At 36.9% G+C, this 25,248-nt stretch overlaps 1 protein-coding gene across 2 annotated transcripts; it reads left to right on the forward strand.

The window, feature by feature from the left end:
- The first annotated feature begins 870 nt into the window (after nt 1–870).
- Nucleotides 871–25,239, forward strand: LOC128019938 (vang-like protein 1). Of its 2 annotated transcripts, none has more exons than XM_052606311.1 (9): nt 871–1,016; nt 8,562–8,776; nt 11,204–11,339; nt 18,178–18,612; nt 19,441–19,616; nt 20,575–20,708; nt 23,775–23,910; nt 24,037–24,271; nt 24,780–25,239. In XM_052606311.1, the coding sequence occupies exons 2-9, from the start codon at nt 8,706–8,708 to the stop codon at nt 25,038–25,040; spliced, it is 1,584 nt and encodes a 527-aa protein (XP_052462271.1). In that variant the 5' UTR covers nt 871–1,016; nt 8,562–8,705; the 3' UTR covers nt 25,041–25,239. The 2 variants fall into 2 exon arrangements, with proteins under 2 accessions (XP_052462271.1, XP_052462272.1); XM_052606312.1 differs by lacking the exon at nt 871–1,016 and adding an exon at nt 2,375–2,583.
- The last annotated feature ends 9 nt before the right edge of the window (nt 25,240–25,248 follow it).

A 25,248-nucleotide genomic window follows, 5' to 3' on the forward strand; every position in this document is an offset into this window, starting at 1 on the left:
TGAAGAAAAGCTTTAATCGGCAGGGACAGTGGAGGGAATATGTGGGGGAAGGAGCTATATTTAATGGCAGAAAGCTCTCTGCATCTCTCTCGCTTCATCAGTTTTATGGAGTATGATAGCTGAGTACAATCAGGAAGTTAGTTACGACTGCAGACATAAAGATGTAAAGGAAACAGAGAGAAATAGAGACAGACTGAGATTTATAACATGATGTGGACATGAGATTTGACCTGATTATTATACATAACCATTGTGTGCTATGGCTACGCAGTGATCTGACAACATAGACCAAAGATAATCAGTTCAACAAACAAGCTTAAGTAACTTACATTTTTGACACAATTGGCAAACATGTCAGAACCAAAACAGATCAAAGGAAGACAAAATCAGAATAAAATCCAACCGCATGTTTTAGACCAACACATAAGTGTTTCTTCCTAAATGAATCACTGTTTTTGTGTTCTTGAATGAGTGTTCAGTGAATGATCCACTGGCATAATCAAAATGAAGGTCGACTTGATGTGCTCCTAAATTAAGAAGTGTGTTTGAACGAATCGCTTGAAGGAATGATTCAAAGACTCACGACAGTTCTCTGTCGCCACCTATTGGCGAAACGATGTAACTTGCAAAAAGAGTCACTGAAATTTCCCGTCTAATTCAGCAATGCTGAATGCTGAATCAGCATAGAGCAGTGATGACTGTGAGGTGATAAATAATAATTACAGTATATATATAAAGTTTACTGTTAAAAATATTCACGTTTGTTATTCATTTTTGTGGTAAACATTCCTGTACCAGTGCACGTCTAATTAGAGGCGATAACTCCCCCTAGCGCAGCACATTGTAATGAGTCTCAGTCGGTCACTCCTCCTCTGCCAGGGTGCATCGCCTTGTGTGCTCCGCCTGTAAAGGATACTATCATTACTGCCGTCAGAATGCTCGCAGTGCCTGATAGTGTGTAAATCTGGGTATTGAGCATCGAGTCATTTTATCGGGGATGTTGGCGTACCCGCTGGGTAAGTTTCTTCTGTAGGCTACCTATTGTCTATTCTTTTGTGCTCACTGCATTGATCTAAATACAAGTAAACACATTTGGCACCAAGTCACTGGGATGCATGTTGTTAAAGTTCTCACGCCCAGTTTCCCAGTTGACAGATTTAAGCCCTTGCGCATAGTGTATTGATTATAGCCCTTATGCCAGTGTTAACAAGAAACCATTAGTGATGCTTTCTGACGAGACGTCAAAGATAACCCGTTATATTTAATGTGAAAATCAATAAGATTAAGACAAATTACACGTTTAGATACATTTTCTGAAATATTTCCTTTAATACTAATAAAAGAAAAAAAACAGCAACAGCAGATTTTCTTAATGTGCAATGGGATGACTCCTCACGATCATTATTCTCGGGTCTGGGGACATCGACTCGCCTTTAAAAATGCTGCTGATGAGTGGATCACGCGCGCACCACATAGAGGGTTTATTTATTTGATGATCGGGTGTATTAGAGGCAGTGATGCCCCTCTTTAAAGCACATGGTTGGCATTCCATTGGCTTGGGTGGTGTAACCATGCCTAGATTTCCGATTCGTTATAGAATTATTCTTTTGAGTCGGTTCGTTTGAATGATTCTGTGAAAGCAGTTCTCGAAGCAGCGGCGCAAATGATTTCACGGACAAAGAACATTTCATAAAGAGGAAACTAAATCTAGATTTGCAACTGGGGAAAATAGTGATATTATATATTAATATAATTAATCAATTAAATGACCATTGAAAAACATATTAGTTCGTAGTATATAGTTAATTTTATTAAATTTAAGCATGCAGTTTAATTCAATTGATTATGAATTGTAAATTAAATTGAAAGATAAAGGGCTATTAAAGAATGTATTTTTATAAAATATAATATTTTCAGATAAGTGCTAGCACCTTTCTCGTATTTTTTACTTCATTCTTTTTTATTTTATTTTATTATACGATCACACTTTTTCGAGTTTCTTATTATTTTAATATTTATAATATTTAATTTCAGAATGTTTTTTATTTATTGAGCCTATTTATTTTCACATAAAACTGCTACCATTAAAGTTAGGCTACAATAATGGAAATAACAAAAACAGCCTAATGTAGGCCTAGCTATGTAACTTGTTTGGAAAACGTAGAAATATTCAAAGCATTTGACCAAAAATGTATTTATCTACAAAAACCACGTAAACATCCGAAGCGCTATGATCTATAAAACGAATTGATGAATCGTCTTTCAAAAGTACCATTGAGATGATACGTCCGAGCGAACCGATTCTTTAGAATGAACCGATCTTCCCAACGCAACGCTATCATTAACGCCCATGAGCTACATGCGATTTATGACCTCCTGCGGTTCCTGTTTTTTTCCTTACATGCTGCACTTTTGCTGAGGGGGTTGCTCTAGCATTATTGCAAAAAGAAACGGATATGTTCAATTTCAAAGCGAATGATTTTAGTTTTGAGTGCGTGGTCCGCATGGGAACAACGGACGGCTTGCAGGAATGACAGATCATTGTGCCTTTTCACATTGCGCTGGATCTGATGCAGTAAGAGGGTAAACTGATGCATATGTTCAGCTTAATCCTGATTGACTAATTGTCTTTCTTTTGTTTATAAATAATCATGACAAAAAAGGGTTTATCTCTGACCGAAATCTTGATTATTATATATAAGGATATTTGGGGGTCAGCAGTCATGATTAATCGTTCTCCTCTTTTCCATACCATGCCTATACGCATGTGCTTATTCTACTGATTTCTGGCTGACTTTACCTTCTTTACTTCAACACTGACTTTCAGATGCCTGAAGATGCCTTTAAGCTATGTCTCTAAGATAAGATGTACTATGTAAAACTGACATCTAATAATCTAATATCAGATGTTTGTACACAGCAGATGCTTTCCAGATGAAGCAATCTTAAACAGACATCTTGCAGATGTATGTGTGCTGAATTTTTTTTTAAGGTTGGTGTTTAGTGCATAGAGCATCTTGTCAAAATTAAGGTGATGTGAATTAATTTTTATTGGGCATATGCTTACAGTTTTCTTAAGATGCAGGTGTCTTAACTTGATGTGAACTGAAAGATACCATGGGGAGACTGAATTGTAAGACCTAAAAAAGTATTTAAACTCGAGTTAGAATTGTGTTAGTAACATTTTATCAAACAGGTGTTTTTCCAGAATGTGCACTTCTGCTATGTTGTATGCTGTGTGGTTTTGACTGATAAACAGTGGAAACCTCTGCAAGTGGAAGTGTTTCTCCTCTTGAAACGCTAGAAATAAGTAATGAGGCAGTCTTTCGTGTAAAGCAGATATTTTATGTCTTTTGCACATCAGAAAACAACAGAACAGAAAACGTCTTGCAAATGCTGGCTTTTAATCTGTCAGTACAACTCATGCATTTTATATCTGACAGCACATAAATTATGCATTGGCCTGTCTAAAAGTTTTACACTGTCATACGCTAAAACAACACTAAACTTTATCTGAAGAACACCGCAAAGGAACAAGGCTTCCCCATTGTTGTTTGGGTACCTGTAATGTATTTATAAACCGCCTTTCTATTGCTACACACGCATTCAACACACTCTTTGCATGTCTTGAGAATGGGATCATTTCTTATGTGTAATGTTTCATTGTTTAAAAAAAAAATCATTGCAAGGAAGAACACAGAAAGGCATGGTGCCTGAAAACACTGGGCTTGATAAGACGTTCAGAAACTCTCTCTTTCTCCCAAGCACACACACACACACACACTCCGTTTTAATTTCATAATATAATTATATACTGTCTATCACAGCATATGTTGACCTTTCAACACTTAGTGCCTTAGCATAATAACACTAGTATCCATTGCCTTCTAACAAAGGCTTCCTCAAGCAGCACCCAGGGAAGGGAGTGTTAACAATCCTTATAACAGTTAAACTGCTGGGAAAAAGTGCTGTAAAATGTGTCATTAGAGGTTATGTGTTGGCCCTAGCTGCTGCAATCACTATGCTAACCAAATAAGAATGTGGTGTTTTTCATTGTGAGATGAAGAGCAATGGGGAATTTATTTTATTTTATATACCGTGTATCACTCTGAATGGCTGGTAGAAGCTTCAGAATGTTTTGCTGGCAGCAATCTGGACAATACACAAAACCTGTATATGTATTTGCATGGGCTTTTAAAGATCTAGAAGTGATAAGTGCAGTGTTTATATGATTGCATGTCAAGACAAACAATATAATCATCCAAATACTTGAAATACTTCAGGAGTGCCTTGTAGCTGAGGTTGCAAGTGTGAGAGCTGCATGTTTTACAAGCGCATGAATGAAACGCTTTTAAAAATGAAAGCCTGTCTAGTAAATGGGGAATACACATAAAAATAAATAAATAAATAAATAAATAAAAAACAGCAGCATTTGTGATTATACTTGTTTGTGGGTGTGTGTGCAGTGGTTTCTCAACATCTGTTTTCTTAGAGATGGACTGCACTCACAGCTGGAGAAAGAGAGAAAGTTCAGGATAGCCTTCTGTATGGGGCTGGATTGTGATGGCTAAATAAAGAATATAGAATATACCAATGTTTCTGACACAATTATTTAATTTCCATCAGGCCTCAACACACAGATTAAAGAGAGCGAGGTTCTGTAATGCAGTTTTTCTGTTGCACTACTGTAACTTGCTGTCAGTCTCCTTTTCTCTGGCCATTTTGCCATAATATAAATGCACACACACAAACATCCTGTTTACATATTTGTGATTCCAATAACTTTTTTGAAAATGCTGTAGTTGTCTTAAAGACGAGCCAGTGTGTGTTGAATACATGGCAAGTGGCAAAGTGGAAAATTGTCTTGTTATTTATTGATTTACTTTGGAGTTTTGCATTTTTACATGACAAATAAAAAGAATATCAGGAAATTATTAGGAAAAGAGAGAAATGGCATGCATTGCAGGATAGAATAGAACCTGTGTCACCCACATGAGCACTATCTCCAGTTATTTAGATTTTTCTTACATTTAAAATGATCTTAGGAATAATATTAGTACATATGCAGTATTGGCTATTTAACATTTGACATGACTTAAAAATTACATGAAGACATAAATTTTTACACATTTTACAATTACATATAGAGAGAGAATTAGTTTTCATACATCATATTTAACATATATAGCAGTACAATACTGCTCCTTTCACTCTCGCTGTTCCCCCTGCTCTCATTCTTTCTGCTCTCTTTCTTGTATTCTTGTTTAGTAGGTGAAGAAATGTTATTGTTCTGCCTTTGATCATCCATGACTGCCTCTAGGGCAAATGTGAAAGTCTTGCATGTGCATGTGTGTTTCTGCATGAGTGTATAAGATATGCATTACTCAGCTCTGTGAACATATGTTAGCGGCTTTGCTGAGCCTCTCTGTCAAATGATGTGTGTGTTCGTGTGTCTTAGCTCTGTAGGTGTAATGGCTGTGAAAATCTGAGTTTTGATGGTTAAATGCAAAAGCCTCCAGGGACTCTCCTGCTCCAGTTAGCACTAGATTCTGACTATATGCTCTAATAGCAAATGTCCATCAGCTGACGTCAAAATATTCCTGTTTCCTGTTACTGACTTCCTTTCTGCCTCAAAAAACAAAAGGGCCATTTAAGAAAATGCGCTTGTTGCTCATTTCTAGGTAAATTACAGTTAATATGGAGCTTTTAAGTACACAAAAGTATTGCAAATGTGACTCATACTCTGTCTTGCAAGTCTTCTGAAACCAATGTGTGACAAAAAAGACTGAAATTCTAAGTCACTGGTTATTAAAGGAAGCTTCTACATTTATTGGAGCATTCACTTCAAACACAAAGTTGATTTGAAAAGAGACAAAAGTTAAGCAGTTCCAACCATAAAATGCTTTTGAATGAAATGGTTTAGATAACTGTGCTCATCTGCAATTATCAAAGTACTTTAGAAATAGAATGCAGTCTGTCTGAGACTGTAAGGCGAGACCCGGATCTAGAAGAACTTTACAATTTGAGATTGGACCCTGATTGAAGATATTTTGAAGAATTGAAAATAACAGATATTCCTCAATATGCAGTCTATCTGTGTGCGTATTTCTGGTTAATACTGTTCTAAGATGTATGGTGAACACGTAGGAATGATGCAGTATCTAAAATACAAGTGATAAATGTTATATTCTTGAATATAAAAAAAAGCCTGTGAAATAAGCTGAACATGTCTGCTGTTCTTTTTCCAATTCATTGTTTATCAGAACTCTGAAAACTGATTGAAGTCAACAGAGCAAGCCTGGTAAGATTAGAAAACTATTCACTCTGAATTAGGAATCTGTGTATTGCATGAATAGAATGAAATTTGTGAAGATTTTAGTTTCAATTGCCTCTAGACAGTTTATCTTGACAGATCACAAATCAAAGTCTTCAAAATCTTGCATTCCTGCTTCAACAAAAGAGATTTATTTGGCATGTGCTGCCCTGTGATATATGCAACAACCTCTAAATTGTCTGTAGAATACTAATGGATTGACACATAGTGCCAAAACCGAGATAAGTAGAGTGAAACATGTTTGATGTTATTAAACATTTGGCTGTAACTGCTTTCCTCTCCTTTATAATGGGGTATAATAACATAAAAAAATACTAAGCCCCCGGCCTCCCTAACATGATACACTTTCTGCGAGTGCATATGAGTGCATGGAGTAACTTTAGAGGAATTCTTTGTGTGTGTGTGTGTGTGTGTGTGTGTGTGTGTGTTTTCAGGGCATTATGAGGTAACCCCAGAGGAATGCTATGTGTTCTTGTCCAGGTCAGATTTCTCCCATTGATAAGAGTCATGAAGACTTGAAAGTGGTCAGTGCTATCTTGGCAAACCTACATACCACACATTGATCAAGAACATTGAGATATTTACCTGTATTCTTAGATAAACTAGCGATTAAGACAATTGTCCCATTCTAAAAAAAAAAGCACAAGTTCAAAAATTTGAATGATCCACATGCCTGCATAAGTTATACTGATGTTGATTGATCATTATTTTTTATAGGTTTCTATGATAAGTCTTAAAGAAAACAGATATTTACAGCTAGAGTGAATATTTGCAGGCACATGGAATAAGTGCAGTGAATTCTAGTTGGTCTAATTGTATTAAATCAATTTCTGTTCAGTGTAAGTTACAAAAATAAAGTTTCAAAAATCTGTCTTCCATTGTTTAGGCAAACAGGTATTTCATTAAATTTTCAGTTAAATAAAATTGAATCTGATTAATAGTTTGTCACAAATTAATGAATTAAATGAAGCCCCCAAAACATATATGAATGTTGCAGGGAGTGAGAAGCAGAAAGTAAATTGCAGAATTTAATTCCATCGTGGTTTAATGCGAGTGACTTATGATGGAATAAATTTGCCCATGCTGGGATCTAATTTTTAGACCTGTAAATCCTCTTATAGGTGTGTATTTGTGAGTGTGTTGGTGTGTTGGTTGCTTGCTTTGAGATGGCAGGTGGCACTAGAGCGTGAGTGCACTCCAAATTAGTAATTTATGAGCGGATAAATCAATGCACATGGTCTGCGCTGGAAGTCTCAGTATAAAGCCTTGATACTCACTGCTTGCTAGCCTCATGTGACTCTTTAATGACAGTGTGATGGTTCAAAGGCTTTTTTCTCCAAACTCTTTATGTTTTTGTCCAGGGCTTGTGAGTCACACCACTTTGATATGCCCCTACTCTGGGTGCTAAATAACCAACCAATCAGAATATCCCTTTGGTAATACAATGCAATCTGGCATGTCTTTTAGCAGCTAGAAGACCATAACTAGCTAGCAAGCTTAGACTAAATGTGTATGAACGGTGTGGGAAAGTGCTTATGTCTGCTTTGCTGTAATATAATCTCACAATTTCAAAGATCAAATTTAAAGTGACACCACGAAACAGATCAGTCAGAATTCCCTGAATGTGGAAAACTGAGGACCAAAAAAGCTAAATAAAAGAAAGAAAGAAAGAAAGAAAGAAAGAAACTCGGCTAAGAGCAGCTAAGAAAAATAGCTTCCACAGCAGCTCAAGTGAGAGGGGTCTGTGGGCATAGTAATGAAAAGGAATAGCTGAATACTAATGAAATACAGTTGATATCCTAAGGATCATACCTTCCAGTCTTTAATAAATTATCATTAGCAGATATATTCCAACTAGGAAGGAGGAAGCAGAAGGCAAGCGAGCTACATTTACAGTATTAGACTGGCTTCTGTACTGGCTAAAGTTAAATAGTACGGAAACAGATGCACATTGATCTTGCCTGCAGAGGTGCTTTACAGTGCTTTAGGCATTGTTGCAGTCCGTGAACTCTTGATTGCCTTCAAGATACACATTTTTATCAGTTTTTGCTTGCCCTGGGAATTGAACACATTACTTTTTGAACTGCTAACATGAGATAGCCCTAACTTTTTTTTAAAGTCTGTGTTCGTGCTCTGAATTAAATGATGTAAATTATAAAACATAAAATAAAATAAAAAATTTGATGTATTAATTTGTTGAAAAATCTTTCTTTCTCTCTCTTTTTAGGTTAATGTTTGATAGCAGAAAGCCCCTAGAAACGATCCTGTCATCTTGCACAGCTTCATGTATGTCCTGATCATCTGCACTTTAACGGTCTCCACGTTCCTCCCACTGCTGCGTTAAACCAGTCACAGCACGGCTAGTATTACAATGGACACAGATTCCATCCACTCTGGTTATTCCCACCACTCCAGCAGGTCACGTGGGTCAAACAAGCAGAGGTAAAGGGCTGAACTGTCTGTGCACATGCATGCACACACACCATACTCTCCTTCTCCCTCTAATGCATCTCTGTGTTCTATCTAATGTTCTATCATCTCCACATCTTACTGTCATTTTGTCTGTTCAGTACTAAGTCTCATTTTATCTATCATTTATATTTATGGAAAAAGCAAAAATGATCTATAAAAGATGTGCAAATGTTTTCACACACCATTTTAAATCAGTTTTTTTCTCTCTTTCTGCATATATCTATAAGTTGTAGCACACACTCATCTAGCCAGTTTCCCTTGGATCAGTGGGAAAGCTCAGCTATTTCTTTCTTCCAAATTATAAATGAAGCTGAACATTTACATCAACACACATGCTGTCTGGGTGGGGACGGACACCTCAATGTTTCACCAGAGGCTGTCATACTGCCTCTCCCATTCATCATCAACACCCAGTTTATATAACTACTAATTACAATCCCATGCTTGCTGCAGGGAATTTAGAATACTGAAATACACAGAGTTGAGTAGTTCCACACTGCTGGGCAAAGGCTTTGTTGTTTTATTCATTGATTGCATTTAAATCTCTTCGGAAATCCAGTGCCATGACCTTTAGCACTATTTAAAGCAAAGCAAATATATGTAGTATGAAGGGTCGCCGTGATTTTGCCATGTAAGATGATCCTGGATCAACATTACTGTCCAAAAATATAGACTTAACCCAGTCCCTACCCCTAAACCTAACCCTAAACATTAATTTATTCTTTAACTCAGTGGGTAATGATAGCTGATTAACAAGGGTGAAGAAGCACCTAACCCTGATTTTAAGCCTAAAACAGATATTTCCTGAAAAGTTATATTTCAAATCTGATTGGTTGATTGGTCTGTTGTTCCAGGATCGACAAGGATGTTGACCCAGGAACATGTTGTACTTGGCGAAATCACCCTCACCTAGTGAAGGCCATTTAAATATTTGTAGAAAATTAGAAAAGAAAGAAGAATTAGAGAAAGTGGTGTGGTGCCATCGGAGATCTGGTTGAGGTTTGAACCAACTTGAACCAACAGAGGGTCTGCAGCTATAATAAGTGAATGAAAGAATCTGTGCTAATATATATATAAATATATATATATATATATATATATATATATATATATATATATATATAGAGAGAGAGAGAGAGAGAGAGAGAGAGAGAGAGAGAGAGAGAGAGAGAGAGAGTTATACTATATTATATTTTACTGGATAACGTACGTATTTTCCCACCTCATATACCCCAATCTCCAGGGCTGTGCTTATTGTAGATGGTGGACAATCAGAGGTGAATCTTTTCCCCAAAATTCTTAGTTCAAAATTTGATTCTTATAATAGTTATGTTGTATTTTGGAGCAGCTGTTAGGTTTAGTCCATATGGCTCAGTTGTAGACATGTTTTATAATTTAACAGGCCCAGGCTTTCCAGGATTAGAGTAAAGCATCAGGGGCTCAATGTCTGTGATGACTAGCTGTTGAAGAAAAGCGGGCATTTTAAAAACATAAGGGTGGTGTCAACTTGTCTCTAAACATAACAGTTAGAGGACCTTCTTCTAATCTTCATAATGCATTCTCTCTCATCATGCTCATCTAACATGATCAGAGTTACTTTAGAAAACTGAAGTTGAGTAGATTTCAGCTGGTGGGTCTATCTATCTATCTATCTACACACACAGTAGTGTGCAAAAGTCTTTAGTCTTTCTATCCTTTGCTGTAGTGTGTCAGTAGGTCAGGAAATATCAGTTTACATTTTCAAAAATTCCTATTGCCAATAATTGTAATAATTCAGTGAGATTTTTGTATGCACAAAGAGACTGACACCAGCCAGTGCTCCACACAAAGAACTGATCTCACCGTTGTCCAGTCCGTCTGGGAAACAGGAAACAGAAAAAACTCAGACAGGCTAATTCCAGAAGAACTATGGCAATGCTTGAAGAAACAATATCGTTTTCATGCTTCATTTTGAAAGCAGTATGTTATTAAACATAAACAGTTATTTGCTAATGTCAATAATTACTCAGAGTCAGATATCTATCTCTGATGCTAATGATAGATGTGTGTGCTTTATTTGTTTGTTTATCTATTTCTTTATTCTAAGGCTGATCAGATATTAGCTACGATGACTAAAAAGACTGAGCGAGAGAGCGCGAGAGAGAGAGAGAGAGAACGCTGTGCCTGGATTAGGGTCGTCACAGCTCACTGCCTCTAACCCAGTTTGCACCAGATGCTCCAGCTAGTGCATGTGCGAGACAGTGCTAGAGGAAGCCAGCGTGTGTCAGTGAGAGGATGAGGAGGGAGAATGATGATGGTGGTTATCCTGTCATTAGTCTGAGTGTGTTTCCCCGCTCCCATCACCATGGCGACAGCGTTTCCCTCACATACGTCGCTGTGTGTTTCTCTCTCGTGCAGTGAACGCAGCAGCAGGGATCGGCACAAGTCACACAGTCGAGACAGCAGCAGCCGCTCAGACAAAAATGTCACCATCAGTGCATCGTCAGCTCAGCCACATCAGCCGGATCAAAGCTCCGCCCCCACAGACGCCCAGGTGAGTCAGACATTGAATATATTTAAAGGAATGAATGTGATTGTGAGCATTATCACTGTGACCTTGAAAGTAATAAATGTAATCAATAATATATAAAACAATATTTGATATAATACATTCTCTATTTTTATATAATAAATATTTTATTTAGTGCTGGGAAACGCTTAAACATTTTTTAATCATGAGTAATTGCATTATTGTCTGCGATTAATCACATTTAATCGCATTGTTATGCACAAAACTAATAATACATTCAAAAGTATTGTATTGTGCACTTTTTTCATTTAAAAGTAGGCCTACTGCTATATGAACAGAAGTGTAATGACATTTGGTTTACAAACACTTTAAACAAATAAGGTGCTTTTTACAGCAGTTTTACATAGTAGCAGTAAAAAACATTTATTGTAGCCTAAATCTCAAACTTATAACATCAATGTAATTAAATTAAATATAAAACAAGCCATTTGTAACTTCCGGGACATTAAGGTTTTTATAGAAAAATATTATAGTTTGTTATAGAAAAACAAGTTATGCTCCGAGTCCAGAGCCTTGATCATAACATTACAACAGGCATCTTCCTATTAGAGACCTGCACGATCGCGGGACCCGTCGCAGCAGAGTGTGGCGCGGGACAACACTTGATGGGCGGGTAGAGTGTGTGCGGGATGCAGGAGAATAATTAGGTTGTGCTCACACTAGGAAATCTTAACTGTGCCGGAGCACATTTGACACCCAAAGCCTGGTTTGTTCGACAAGTGTAATCGTTACATTTAACAGTCTCTGGCTCGGTTGATAGAGGCGGTCAAGAGCGCGGTTCAGTTCTATATAGTTGAGTGAGCGTGAGTGCTAACTGAGCCAGAGTGCAGATCTTCTGATACGTGCTGCATGATTGCGTGAATATTTCTGAGCGGTAAAAGCAATAGATCTGTAAAGCAATATATTGTGAGAGGGACGTGTGTTACCCGTTCCATACAACTCAAAATAATAAACTACAAAGTTAACAAAATGATTTACTCCACTGTGCTGAATGAGAGCGCTACACGTGCTACGTGGAAACTTCCTATTTACAACTTGTTTTCCAAAGTCATGATTAAGAGCTTGTTGCATTATTTTCTGTTAAAAATAACAGTTGAAAGTGACGTGACATACAGCAAAGTATGTGACCCAAAGTGGTGACCCATACTCAGAATTTGTGCTCTGCATTTAACCCATCCAAAGTGCACACACACACACAGCAGTGAACACACACAAACCATGAACACACTCCCGGAGCAGTGGGCAGCCATTTATGCTGCGGTGCCCGGGAGCAGTTGAGGGTTCTGTGCCTTGCTCAAGGGCACCTAAGTCATGGTATTGCCAGCCTGAGACTCGAACCCACATCCCTACAGTTAGTAGTCAAACTCTCTAAACACTAGGCCACGACTTCCCAGTGACAGTGGTTTGTGAATGCTGATGCTTAGCCTAAATAATTTGATCGGGAGCATCCTCTCCTGTGACCCATGATTTGTCTGTATGTGTATTCAGAGCGAGTGAGAAATGGACTTTCATAATAATAAAAAACTGCATTAATGCACAATAAAATATTTGTCGGCATTAGGTTAACGCGATAATAACTTGTTTCATTTTTAACTGTATTAAAATAGAAAACAGTTTTTTTAAATTTGTATAATCTTTTTCACAATATTACTGTTTTACTGTATTTTTGATCAGCCTTGGTGAACATAAGAGAATTAAAAACATTTGCAAAACCCACACATAGTTTTTAAAATGTCTTATAAATGTGATGTATTTATTATTCAATAATTTTCTAATCCTTATTTCACTCATTGTGCAGTTTGCAAGCTCACAAAAAAATAGTAACACATGCACATCAATTTATTCATACAGTGTATAGATGCACTAATACAAACTAGTTTTTTTTTTTTATGTTGCATTGCACATATAGTTGTGCAAAATATATATGATGAGACTGTATGTGATGGGGCAGTCGCTTCATCCTGACCGCTGAGCTCCAGCTCGGCAAACAAACAGGTCATAGTTAACAGAGTAAAGAGGATAACAGGGATTTCAGACAGCTACATGTTCCAGAAAATAGAAAAATGCATTATATTTATTGAATGCTATGTGCTGCTGGCAGACTCAGAGAATTATTTTTGTGAAAAGCTCAGTGTTCTAACAGATTAAAGCAATATTCAGAACTTTAGCTTAAAAAAAGAAGCAATCTAGAGTCATTTACAGCTCAACTAATGAGTTATTTGTGTATGTACAGTAGTTCTTTATCAAAATTACAAGCTTCACATTAGTGTTTTTTTTAGCTCATGCTGTTTCACACCGCATGCGTAAACAGCAATAGCATGCTCACATTGTGCTTTCACACAGACTGTGAGCTGCAGCTTTATACAGAACATAAAATCATTTCTGCTTTACCCCAATGAGTATTAGGTGTGTGCAGTTCAGAATTATAACATATGTGATTCTAAGCAAGGTGGATCACATTAATATCCAAATAGTAATTAAATTACAATGGAGCCCAAACTCTATAAACTTGTCATATCTAGATTCACTCGGATTTACTGATTTGCAGTGTTCAGGTGCCTGTCAATGTGTAAACTGAGGGAAGGCAGATAGATGTATTTGTGTCAAATGTCAAGTAGCTGACTCTGTTATTGTGTTTCTTTATAGAAGCTAACATTGTAAACCTAATATAGTAAAATGTATGGTGTTTTCAGTGTATTTTCTGCTACGGTTCAGCACAATTAGAGTTGCAAAAATAATCTCTGTGATGAAAATCTGTTGTGAGCATGCAGTTTGAGCAAGCAGTTTGAGTGTGAAACAGGCCTAAAATGTATATATGAGTTATCCCATGATGTTGGTTACCATTGGTTATACAGTGGCATAGATGCATTTGATTTATATAAAGACACATATATACAGAAAACAGTCAGGTCACAGGGAAGGTGCAGTGACTGCTGGAATATTTATAAGAGAGACCATGAAAAAGGGAACGACAGACTTCAAGGGTAAAGTGTGTTTGTGAGTGTGTGTTTAAGGAGAGGGTTTTGTGGTATAGACAGATATGGAAAATAGGAGTGACATACATCTCAGTATGAAAGGACGCCACTTTGTACTTCCTACTGGGTCTCAGTTATTCTGACCTACTTGGCTCCCCCTCAGGGCCAAAAGGCATACAAAGTTTTTATAGGTCCTCATGTCTGTCTACATTAATTTGTGCAAGTATGTGTGTGTGTGTGTGTGTGTCTTTAAATACTATACATTTCTGCTTGAGAGGACTTTAAGACATGGGGGAATTCTGATTGATCAGACCTAGTTCTGGATTTTCAGTGCATTATATTTTATAGATCAATGCTGAATAAAATGATACTCATACACTAGATGACCAGATCTTTATATGCCAATAACAAAATGTCATAGTTATCAGACAGTTTTTATCTTCTTGTAGATCAACAGCAGATCTCTCATATATAAAGGAGCAAAAACACACATTCAGTCTGGGCCTCTGGATCGTTTTCTCCAGCGTGGAAACTTTAGATGTTAGTGAACAGAATGACTTGAAATAGCAAGCATGTAAGTCATAACTTATTTGCTAAGAAAGGGTCTGTGTTTATGTTTCCTTGTTGTGCCCTTGTTTGAGTGTGTCTTTCTTGCTAGTGTATATTTTTTATTATTTATAAAAGATTTAGCTTTGGCTTTGTAATTTGATTGGCTGAAATTCAAAGGCTACATAGATATATCAATTGTTTCAACCATTGTTTTCATCTTTAAGCCTTTCCAGTATTTTGCAAGCATATGTTGATGTTGTCTGATAATGATGTTGCATGGATGACGAATCTTTGTAGGTCAGCCTGGAAGTAAGCATCACCCTGGTTCCTTTAGGGGGAAAAACAGGATAGAAATACAGGATTTATATATAAAAATTGATGAACAAATGTTTATGAATCTTACAAGATAACACAATGAAACTGTAAAATGTGAATAGTAGATGAGACAGCTGTTCAGCATGATGTGGTTTTATGTCCCCAACAAGTAAAAGCTTTTAGAAAAATCACAGAGAGATTTTACTGAGATATTTTACATCACAGAAAAAATATGAAAATATCTTGAGCCTGTGTTAATCACAGACCTTATTTTGGGCACTCTGGCCTCTATCAGAGCCTCGTCACCAATGTCTATTTTAGTCCCTCCTCCACTTCACCCCAGATTCACTCGCTCAAGAATGTTTGACTTTGATTCATATCGCCTTTTATTTAAGTTAATAGGCCAGGGTCATAATGAGAAATAATCTTTTCAAAGCCAACTACTTTATTAAAAAGAAATGCCCTGGGTTCAATACAAGTATCTGATGCATGCTGTCAAGTATTACTGAACAGAATTTTACGTCATTGTGCTGTTAGTCATGTCTGTAATTCTGTAATAATGTCCTTATTTGTTATACTCATTTTGATTTGGAGTGTTAAGCCTGAGCAATGCGCCTATGAAGGTTTATTTTTGGGGAAAAAATTAGAGGAAAGGGATGGAGGGTGAAGAGGAGAGGGGTGCAGGAGTTTCTCACACTTGTTTACCACTCCCTCTCTTCCTGCTTTTCTTTCTGTGGGACAGCTCAGACTGTGGCTCTGTGAGAGGGAAATGAGCTGTACTCGAGTCCAGCAGAACGCTAACATACATGCAAACACCATTAGCTGCACTGTGTGCTTCTTTTGTCTCTCCCAGTGGGGGAAGCACATTCAGCAGCGTGGACTGTGGGCAAAATGAAACAGATCAGACCGCAGTGCTGCACAATAGTCTGCCCTCTGGTCACAAAGAATCAACTCTTATAAGAGTTATTCCATCAACAAAGGTCTCATAAATAATAAAAAAAAGATATATATATATATATATATATATATATATATATATATAGATAGATATATATAGATATATATAGATATATATATTTTTTATAAAATATATATTTCAAAATACTCTTTTGAAAAGGTGGTCATTCACACAATACCTTCTTTTAAAATCTCACTTTATAAATGTTGTGTCAAGTTTCTTTGGAACAAGTCTTTTTTGCAAATATCTGTGTTTATGTTTGATCCAGATCAGTTATCTTTCAGATTTAGCTCATAAAACAAAGTCATTTTGAGCCTTGCACCTAGTCATTTGTTTAAAAAAAAATGCTTAAACTGGTTTCTTTTCATTGAAAAGATGTCACTCAAAGTACATCACTACTGATCATTTCAGTGTGATCTAACAGTTTGCACAGTTCAACCTGGCTTATTGCATTAACTTTTGTAATAAGGGGCTGTTACTGAAGGATGCAGCCTGCTAGTAGACATTCTTATTAAGGTGATTATTTTATTTCACCTGTGGAGAGACAGTCATTTCAAAGGTTTAAGTCTCAAAAGTATGGTAGCAAAGGTGGTTACATTTAAGGGGTCAAAGAGGAGGTGGAGAGTAAAGCAAAGAGTATGGTCAAATAAACTGAACAATTATTTGCTAATCAGTTCTAAGATCTGACCTTTTTAACTGTAGTATAAGGTGAGTCTTTTGAGGACTGCAATAATTTTCTTTCATTGTAAATTTATGTATGAGTAACTGTGTTAGACTTCAGTGCTAAAAAATGTATGTGTAAATGTGTTTATTACATATATAATGATTACTGCAGTATTTTACAGTAGTAGTTGCCTCTGGTGCAAGCAAAACAAATTTAGAGATTGATCGTTTAACTTCATCTGACATGCTCCATTTAAAAAAGAGAAAACAAAAGTTCATGTTCATCCGTGTTTGTGTTTCCACCAACTTTTAAAACGCACTTTGCTTCTTTAACCTTTTCCATCTGCCATTTCCTCATTTCTGATGACGACCCCCAAAGTTATTTTTGCACAAGTGTTGGCACTCTAAACTGTGTAACAAAAAGGGAAATTCTTTTCTTTTTCTATTTTGTTCTGAGCTGAAACCATCCAATGTGCACTCACTTTTAGATTTGATTCTTCTCAATAATCCCTCCCTTTTCTTTCATCACATACAGCATGTGCATATCCCATATTGTATTTGTTATTTGTCTTATTCTTTATTTCCTTGGCCCAGAAGCTGTGCATCATGGTTTTTTTAAAATCTAACAATACCAGGTTATGCAAGGCCTGCTGTATTGCAAAGTTGTTACTAAACCCATTGAACTGAGCTTAGTAAATATAGCCAATGGTTGGCCCAGTAATTGCTGCATGCAGCTGTATTTTATGTCTGTTATTATTATGGTAATATTATTGCTGTCATTTACATGAATTGAAAACTTTCTCAATTCTGATTAAATTCACTAAACTACATTACCATACAAAATACAGCTTCTATTCATACAAATAGATGCATAAATATGCAAACAAGTCCATAAATAAATATATAAATATTTGCAGATAAATAACCATCCTTAGTGCAGAATCATCTGTAATGGAATTCTAATTTGCACTGCATTTCACATTCACTCAGACATCCTGCTGTTAGAAACTTCTCATTTGTTGTTAGTCTGTCTCTCAGTTCTCAGGTTCATTTATATGCAGATGTATGTGAGTTTTGGGTATTTGTCATTAATATATTCTGATGAGGGAGACCTGGGTATTTCCGTACTGTCTGTCTGAATTAGCTGTGAAGCAGATTTGTCATCTCACCATCAGGGATGGAAAACAGGGCAAATCAGAAGCTGTAAATGTCTCTTTTTCTGTAATATCGATCCTGAGTGCTGGGCTTGGGAGTTGGTCCTCTGAGATAGCGGGGCTTTTAGGAGTATGTTGAATTTTTTATGTGTATGATATATCGCTTATCCCCTCTCTCCTCTTGACAGGACGACAACTGGGGCGAAACCACCACAGCGGTCACTGGAACATCAGACCACAGCTTGTCTCAGGAGGATTTGGCTGGCTTCGGGAAGGAGACGGAGGGTCCAGTAGAGAAACTGAAATGTGTACGCTTCCTTCCTTTGGCCCTTTCCCTCCTCCTGGGCCTGCTGGTTCTGATCACCCCTCTGTCCTTCCTGGTGCTGCCCAAGCTGATGTGGCATGAGCGCCTGAAGGCTTGTGATACTGCCTGTGAAGGCCTGTTTCTCTCGCTGGCTTTCAAGCTCCTCATTCTGCTGCTGGCTGGCTGGGCGCTGTTTGTGCGACCTGCACGAGCCTCCCTGCCCCGGATAGCAGTGTTCCGCGCCCTGCTGGGGTTGCTCACGCTCCTCCTGCTGCTCTCCTATTGGCTGTTCTTTGGAGTGCGCATCTTGGATTCACAGGTAGAGGCAAATATATGGACCATGAAGAATCGAGAGAAACATGTTGAGATTTGTGGAAATGTGATTGAATTGTGAAATTCATTTTTTAAAATAAAATGAATAGTTTCAGCTGTTGATGAGCCACGTTCAAAGTCATATTAAAATGTGTACACCTATGAAGGTGGATCATTATTTTTGCTATTTTATTTGGTGACGCTATTGGCACTGAAATTACAAACTTCACTTATAGAGTAACCTATAATTAGGCTAAGGAATTTAATAATGTTAGAATCGATAGGATTAAAAAAAAAAAGTTTTTGAAAGCAATCTTATGCTCTTCTGCATTTATTTTATCAAAAACAGCAAAATATTGATAACCTACAGTTTAAAGTAACTTCTATTTTAATCCATTTTAAACTAATTTATTACTGTGAAAGTAAAGCTGGGTTTTCAGCAGTCATTACTCCAGTTTTCAGTGTCATATAATCTTTCAGAAATCATTCTAATGTGCTGATTTGGTCATCAGTAAAGATGTATTATTATCAATCTTGAAAATCATGATACATTTTTTTTTAGGATTCTTTGATGAACAGAAAGTTCAGATGAACAGCTTTAATTTCCAATATAAATCTTTTGTAACATGAATGTCTTTAATGCCAATTAATCAATGCTTTTGATTAATTTAAAGCTTCCTTGTTGAAAAGTGTTAATTTGAAACATTATTAAATTATTTTATAACACTGAAAATAAAGATAAAACAGCATGCCTTTTCTTTATAGAACATCCCTGAATTTAGTACAGGTCATTTTGCCTCCCCTGGCTTATTGCTTGACTATTTGTGCTTGACAGGACGATAACTACCAAGGCATAGTGCAGTTTGCAGTATCACTGGTGGATGCTCTGCTGTTCACCCATTACCTGGCAGTAGTTCTGCTGGAGATCCGGCATCTGCAGCCCTGCTTTTCTCTCTGTGTCGTGCGCTCCACCGATGGAGAGACTCACCACTACAACCTGGGACAGCTCAGGTGCCAGCTGATTACAGTGACTATACCTTTATTAAAACAAATACTGTTCAATATGCTGTCTTTTAAATGCTCTTGGTTACTAATAGGAAATAGAAAAAGGAAGTCATTAGTCACACTTCAAAATAAAGGTTCCAACTAATACTAAAAAGTTCTACAGAAGCAAAAATTTTTACATTGGAAAATAATCTTTATGGTCTAGTTTTGTAGAAAACCATTTTTTTATTGATGTGCTCAAGAATCTAGAAAGCAGTGAGCTCATCCGAGGAAGCAAATAAATAAGCATAGACAGTGAAACTGATTAGAAGTGAAGATTGCTCATTGAAACCTAAGGATAATGGAAGATCCATTTTTTCTATTTTTATACATCATTTTATTGTTTTTATACATCAAATCTGCAAACCAACTTTATATATTAACATGGAAATATTTTTTTCAGAACATTAAATATCTCATCTCTGTAATTGCATTGATTATATGGCTGAGCTGCTTTCTTGCTGAGATATTATATGTGGTTGTCTATATACACAAAACTGTGTGTGTGTGTGTATGTGTGTGTGTACTGTTTAATGCATTAATAATGAGTTGAGGCTGGGCCAAGGGGAAAAGGTCCATTATTCCCTCCATTCCAGACACTCCCTACTTTCCCTTGCGTTGCTTCCCCTCTCCCTTCCTCTTTCCTGCCCATCGCTTTCCTTTGTTCTAGCTCTCATTGTTTCATTGGCTGAACATTTTTGATCCAGTGCTGCCGCAGTGTCAAGTGACAGCATGCACACACACACAAATCAGAATGAAATCTATTATTATCTGACTCTGTTTAATCAAATACATGATAGGATTGTCTGTTCCTGTGTTTAAATAGACACCCAAACCCATTTTACAAGTTGTTGATGTTGTTGTTTTTACAATGCTGATCATTCTCTCTCGCTCTCTCTCTCTGTGTGTGTGTGTGTGTGTGTAGCATTCAGCGGGCAGCCCTGGTAATTCTTGAGCACTATTACAAGGATTTCTCAGTTCACAACCCTGCCCTACTGACGGCTGCAAAGTCCAGGGCAGCTAAACATCTGGCTGGGCTAAAAGTCTATAATGTAGATGGTGAGTTTAATCTGTGTAAAATCACTGTCTATTTCCTGATCTGACTCTTATTGTTCCAAGAAATTCTACTTTGGAATGCCTATAAGAAAGGCATCAAACCTGAGATGCCTTTAATATTTCAAATGTTTCTCCTAGACAGCAATGAGAGCTGCTCCACAGATTATTGTCCTGAGAAAAAGTAATGCAACATTAGTTCTAGAGTATCAGAAAAGATCAGTGTCACAAACTGCCAATCAAATGTCAGATTTCAACATGAACCTTTCTCAGCACAAGATAATCTGAAAAATGCTATCCACATGAAATGTTAACCCTTATAATCTGTAAACCTCGGTACAATTTGACACGAGGCTTTAATGCATTTCATTTAAAATGTCATTTTAAAGCATGCATTGAATCATAATACATTTATTGTTGTGTTGACTCACTGCTGTTAAAGGAATACCAAAATTCACACAAAAAATTGACTCACCTTCAGAGCATCTAAGATAAATTTGTTTCTTCATCGGAAGTTCGGAACAGATTTGGAGAAATTTTGCATTACATCACTTGATCACCAATGGATCTTTTTGCAGTGAATGGGTGCCATCAGAATGTCAAACAGCTGATAAAAACATCACAATATTCTACAGGTAATGCCCATGACTTCAGTCCATCAGTTAACGTCTTGTGGAATGAACAAGCTTTGGTAATATTTCCTCCAGTAAAAACTCCATACACTGTTGTCCTCTCACAAAATCAATTGGCATATTTATTTAGAACTGTTATAGACCGTTTTCATTTGTAAACAGTGCTTCTTCATCTGTGCATATTTCTCTCCTGGTTTAGATGATGTGACTTTTGTTTTTACTTGAGAAAGCGATATTATGTATAGAAGTGTTGTATTTTAGCCAGAAGGAATAGTTTGAAGTTAAAAACATCTTAATGATAGATTTGTTTATTGCAAACATGCAGCTTTTTGCTTCAGAAGATGTTGATAGATCAGCTGGAGTCATGGATTATTGTGATGGATTTTATCAGTAGTAATCAGTAGACTCTGATTTTGACGGCACCCATTCATTGCAGTGGATCCACATTTCTCCAAATCTGTTTTGGTAAAGAAACCTTGACAAGCAAGCTTGTCAATCAGGCACCACCAACATCTAATGAATCTTCTGTAACATTTCTTTCTGCAGAGTTTAAAGCCAAACTGAAAAGCTATCTTTTGGATTGTAAGTTCAGACTATGTAATACATTCAGAAATCCTTTCACTGAGACACTGAATTGTAGGGTGCTCCACATGTCTTGGTTATTTGCTTGTGCATGCAGTCATTGTACACTGTGCACAAGGTCACAGACTTTTCCAAAAAAAATTGCATCAAGAAATCCTTCTCGTGTCTTGACTGCCCTGAAGAAGACTAATTTCTGCACTTATATTTAAAATTTACTTAAATTACTTATATTTTATATTTAAAAAATATTTCCAAACAAGTCAATAATTCTTGCTCACCCCAGATCTCAAAACACCCAGTCTCTCTCCCTCTCTTCCTCTCTCTCTTTGATTGACATTTATGATGTACTATTAGCACAATAAATAGACGTACACCATGTTGCAGAGGTGCTTTCTTGGGATCATTATTACCCCCTTAAGAACTCAAACCTTGCTTTGTGCCTATGGCTATCGAACCAGGCCAGGAATGTGTGTGTATGAGTGTGAGTGTGCACGTATATGAAAATCAGCAGTGTGTAGCTCTTTATGCTTTGCACGGATTGTCAGAGTATTAATAATGCATTACTATGAAGTAATCCCCAACACACAAACACACCCCCCCCCCCCCCACCCACCCTAAAAAAAAAATGCAACATTTCTTTTTCCAGGTTTCAAAGAACTCTGAAATGGTCCTCAACTACATGTTTTTGTCTGTGTGTAAAATTAGTTTATTATCTTGTTCCTCTTGATTCTCCTTTTTATTTTTATGTGTATGTAGTTATTATTTTTGTCTTTGTTATGTTATTCACAAATAACAACTGAGGAAAGGGTGGCCTCAAGATTTGTCACTATTTAAGTGATTTTGGAGGTGATTCACTAAGCTACAGAAGAGATCTCAAGACCTGACGTGCTACCAAGGAAAGTCACGCTGCCCTTGTCATGCATTATTAATTATATCTCTGATCTGAATATGGATAAATATGCATAAATTATTCTGTTCACCACATTATGCACACAGAGCTAATATGCATTATGTTTGATCATCATAACCTGATTCCACGTAAAGATGTGATTGGCTGCCAGTGATCTTTTTGCAGCAGATAAACCGTACTGTTCAAAAGTTTGGGGTTTGTTACGATTTTTATAATGTTATTGAAAGAAATATGCTTACCAAGGCTGCATTTATTGCATTTAAACAAAGTAATATTTTTAAATATTATTACAATTTAAAATAACAGCTTTTAATTTTCATATATTTTAAAACTGTAATTTATTCCTGTAATGGCAAAGCTGAATTTTCGACAACCATTACTCCAGTCTTCAGTGTCACATGATCTTTCAGAAATTATTCTAATACACTGATTTATTATTATTACAATGTTGTAAACAGTTGTGCTGCTTAATACTTGTGTGGAAACTATGATAGTAGTTGGGGGGATTATTTAATGATTAGAAAGTTTAAAAGAACAGCATTTATTTGGAATATGAATCGTTTGTAACATGAATGTCATGACTATCACTTTGATCTATTAAATGCATCCGTGCTGAAAAAAAGTATTATTTCTTTCAAAGAAAAAACATCTTACAGAACCCAAACTTATGAACGGTAATGTATATGTCCTGCCTTATAGGAAATATCCTGATGATAAAATGACAATGAATTTAAAAACCAATTAAGATTAGTGAATTATATGAATTAGTCATTTTCCTAATTATGACCGCTTTTAAATTACGCATTTACATGATAACCTGCAAAGGTATCTGTCTTTCTTGTAATATAGCTGAGTGTCAACGTGATTTTTTTGTAGGTTGTTTTTTTTTTTCTTCATTTATTGAATTACATCTGTTTTGTCCCATAATACTAATCTTTCTCTTTCCAGGTGCTGGTAGTGATGCTGCAACCGCTCAATCTCGGGCTAAAATAGCAGCTGCTGCCCGACAGAGAGACACCAGCCACAATGAGCTGTACTACGAGGAAGCAGAGCATGACAGAAGAGTCCGGAAGCGCAAAGCACGGTAAGAGGGACAGAGTTTGTGGGAAAAACAAGTATGTGATACAGAGCATGCAATTCAATAAAATAATAAAGTTGTGGCTTCAATGAAAACTTCTGCTGCTTAATATGCAACATTTCCCCATCCTAGGCTGGTCGTGGCAGTAGAGGAGGCATTCACGCATGTTAGACGGCTGCAGGAGGAGGAGAAAAAGAAGCCGCCAGGAGATGAGATGGATCCACGTGAGGCTGCGCAGGCCATCTTCCCCTCCATGGCTCGAGCACTGCAGAAATACCTGCGCACCACCCGTCAGCAGCACTGCCACAGCATGGACAGCATTCAGGCCCACCTGGCATTCTGCATTACAAACAACATGACCCCAAAGGTGAGACAAACATAGACATAACATAATGTGCAAACTGCATTTGCTTTTAGGATTTGCAATTCTCCCAAAGACAGGAATGTAGTTAGTTATTTAGCTTGAGTCAGTTCAATGTTGATTTAATTCAGTTCAATGAGTGTTGATTTTGCGAGATGTAACTCAGCTGTAAAGAAGCTCTAAAGAAGACAAGTGTCTTTTCAGTTGCCAAAACCAGCCAAAAGATGGCAGTGGCAAGGAAGCCAAACTCCATCAGGTGACAGAAATAAAGGAGAAACTAGGCTCAGTTTTCTTCTAACCTAAGCAAACGAACACATATTTATTTAAAACTTTCCTTACTGTTATTGAATGAAAACTCATATTATATATCCTCGTGTTATTTTTGGTCTTAAAAAAACAAAAACAAAAAAAAACACAGTCCCAGATATTACACACAACTTCTAATCAAATTAGATCACTGTAGAATACTAGCAGACATGAGTGAACAGATATGGGTGCTGTTGTTCCCTGCTAGGCATTTCTGGAGAGCTATCTGATGACAGGACCCACAATGCAGTACACGAGAGAGTGCTGGCAGACCCGGCAGTGGACGCTGGTCAGCGAAGCCTCGGTCACCAGTCCACTCCGTCACGGCTCTGAATTCCAGCTCAAATCATCTGACTTCAGCTTAGTGGTCACCAGCAAAGCTATCCCTCACCTCAAACTCAGCGAGGAGTACGTCCACCCCAAGTCCCACAAGTTTGTACTGGAGCTACAGTCGGAGACCTCTGTCTGATGGAGTCAGATGCTTTTGTCTGTTTGGTTTTGTACACTTGTAAATTTTGGACTACTACTATTTTGTTTGAAATTCTTTTTCACTTTTCCAGGTTATAAATGGCATTTTACATAATGGATGTATTTTGATACAACATTTGTTTTTAACAAAAACAGAAGAGGAAAAAAAGAACAACAACAACTAAATATATATATATATATATATATAT

The sequence above is a fragment of the Carassius gibelio genome, chromosome A9 (assembly GCF_023724105.1).
Source record: "Carassius gibelio isolate Cgi1373 ecotype wild population from Czech Republic chromosome A9, carGib1.2-hapl.c, whole genome shotgun sequence".
Lineage (NCBI taxonomy): Eukaryota > Metazoa > Chordata > Actinopteri > Cypriniformes > Cyprinidae > Carassius > Carassius gibelio.

What these genes read in the sequence shown, in the direction of transcription:
- LOC128019938 (XM_052606311.1), top strand. Translation starts at nt 8,706, where the DNA reads ATGGACACAGATTCCATCCACTCTGGTTATTCCCACCACTCCAGCAGG. An exon ending in TACAACCTGGGACAGCTCAG is followed by an intron (nt 19,617 to 20,574) that starts GTGCCAGCTGAT and finishes GTGTGTGTGTAG; the next exon opens with CATTCAGCGGGCAGCCCTGG. An exon ending in CAAACAACATGACCCCAAAG is followed by an intron (nt 24,272 to 24,779) that starts GTGAGACAAACA and finishes GTTCCCTGCTAG; the next exon opens with GCATTTCTGGAGAGCTATCT.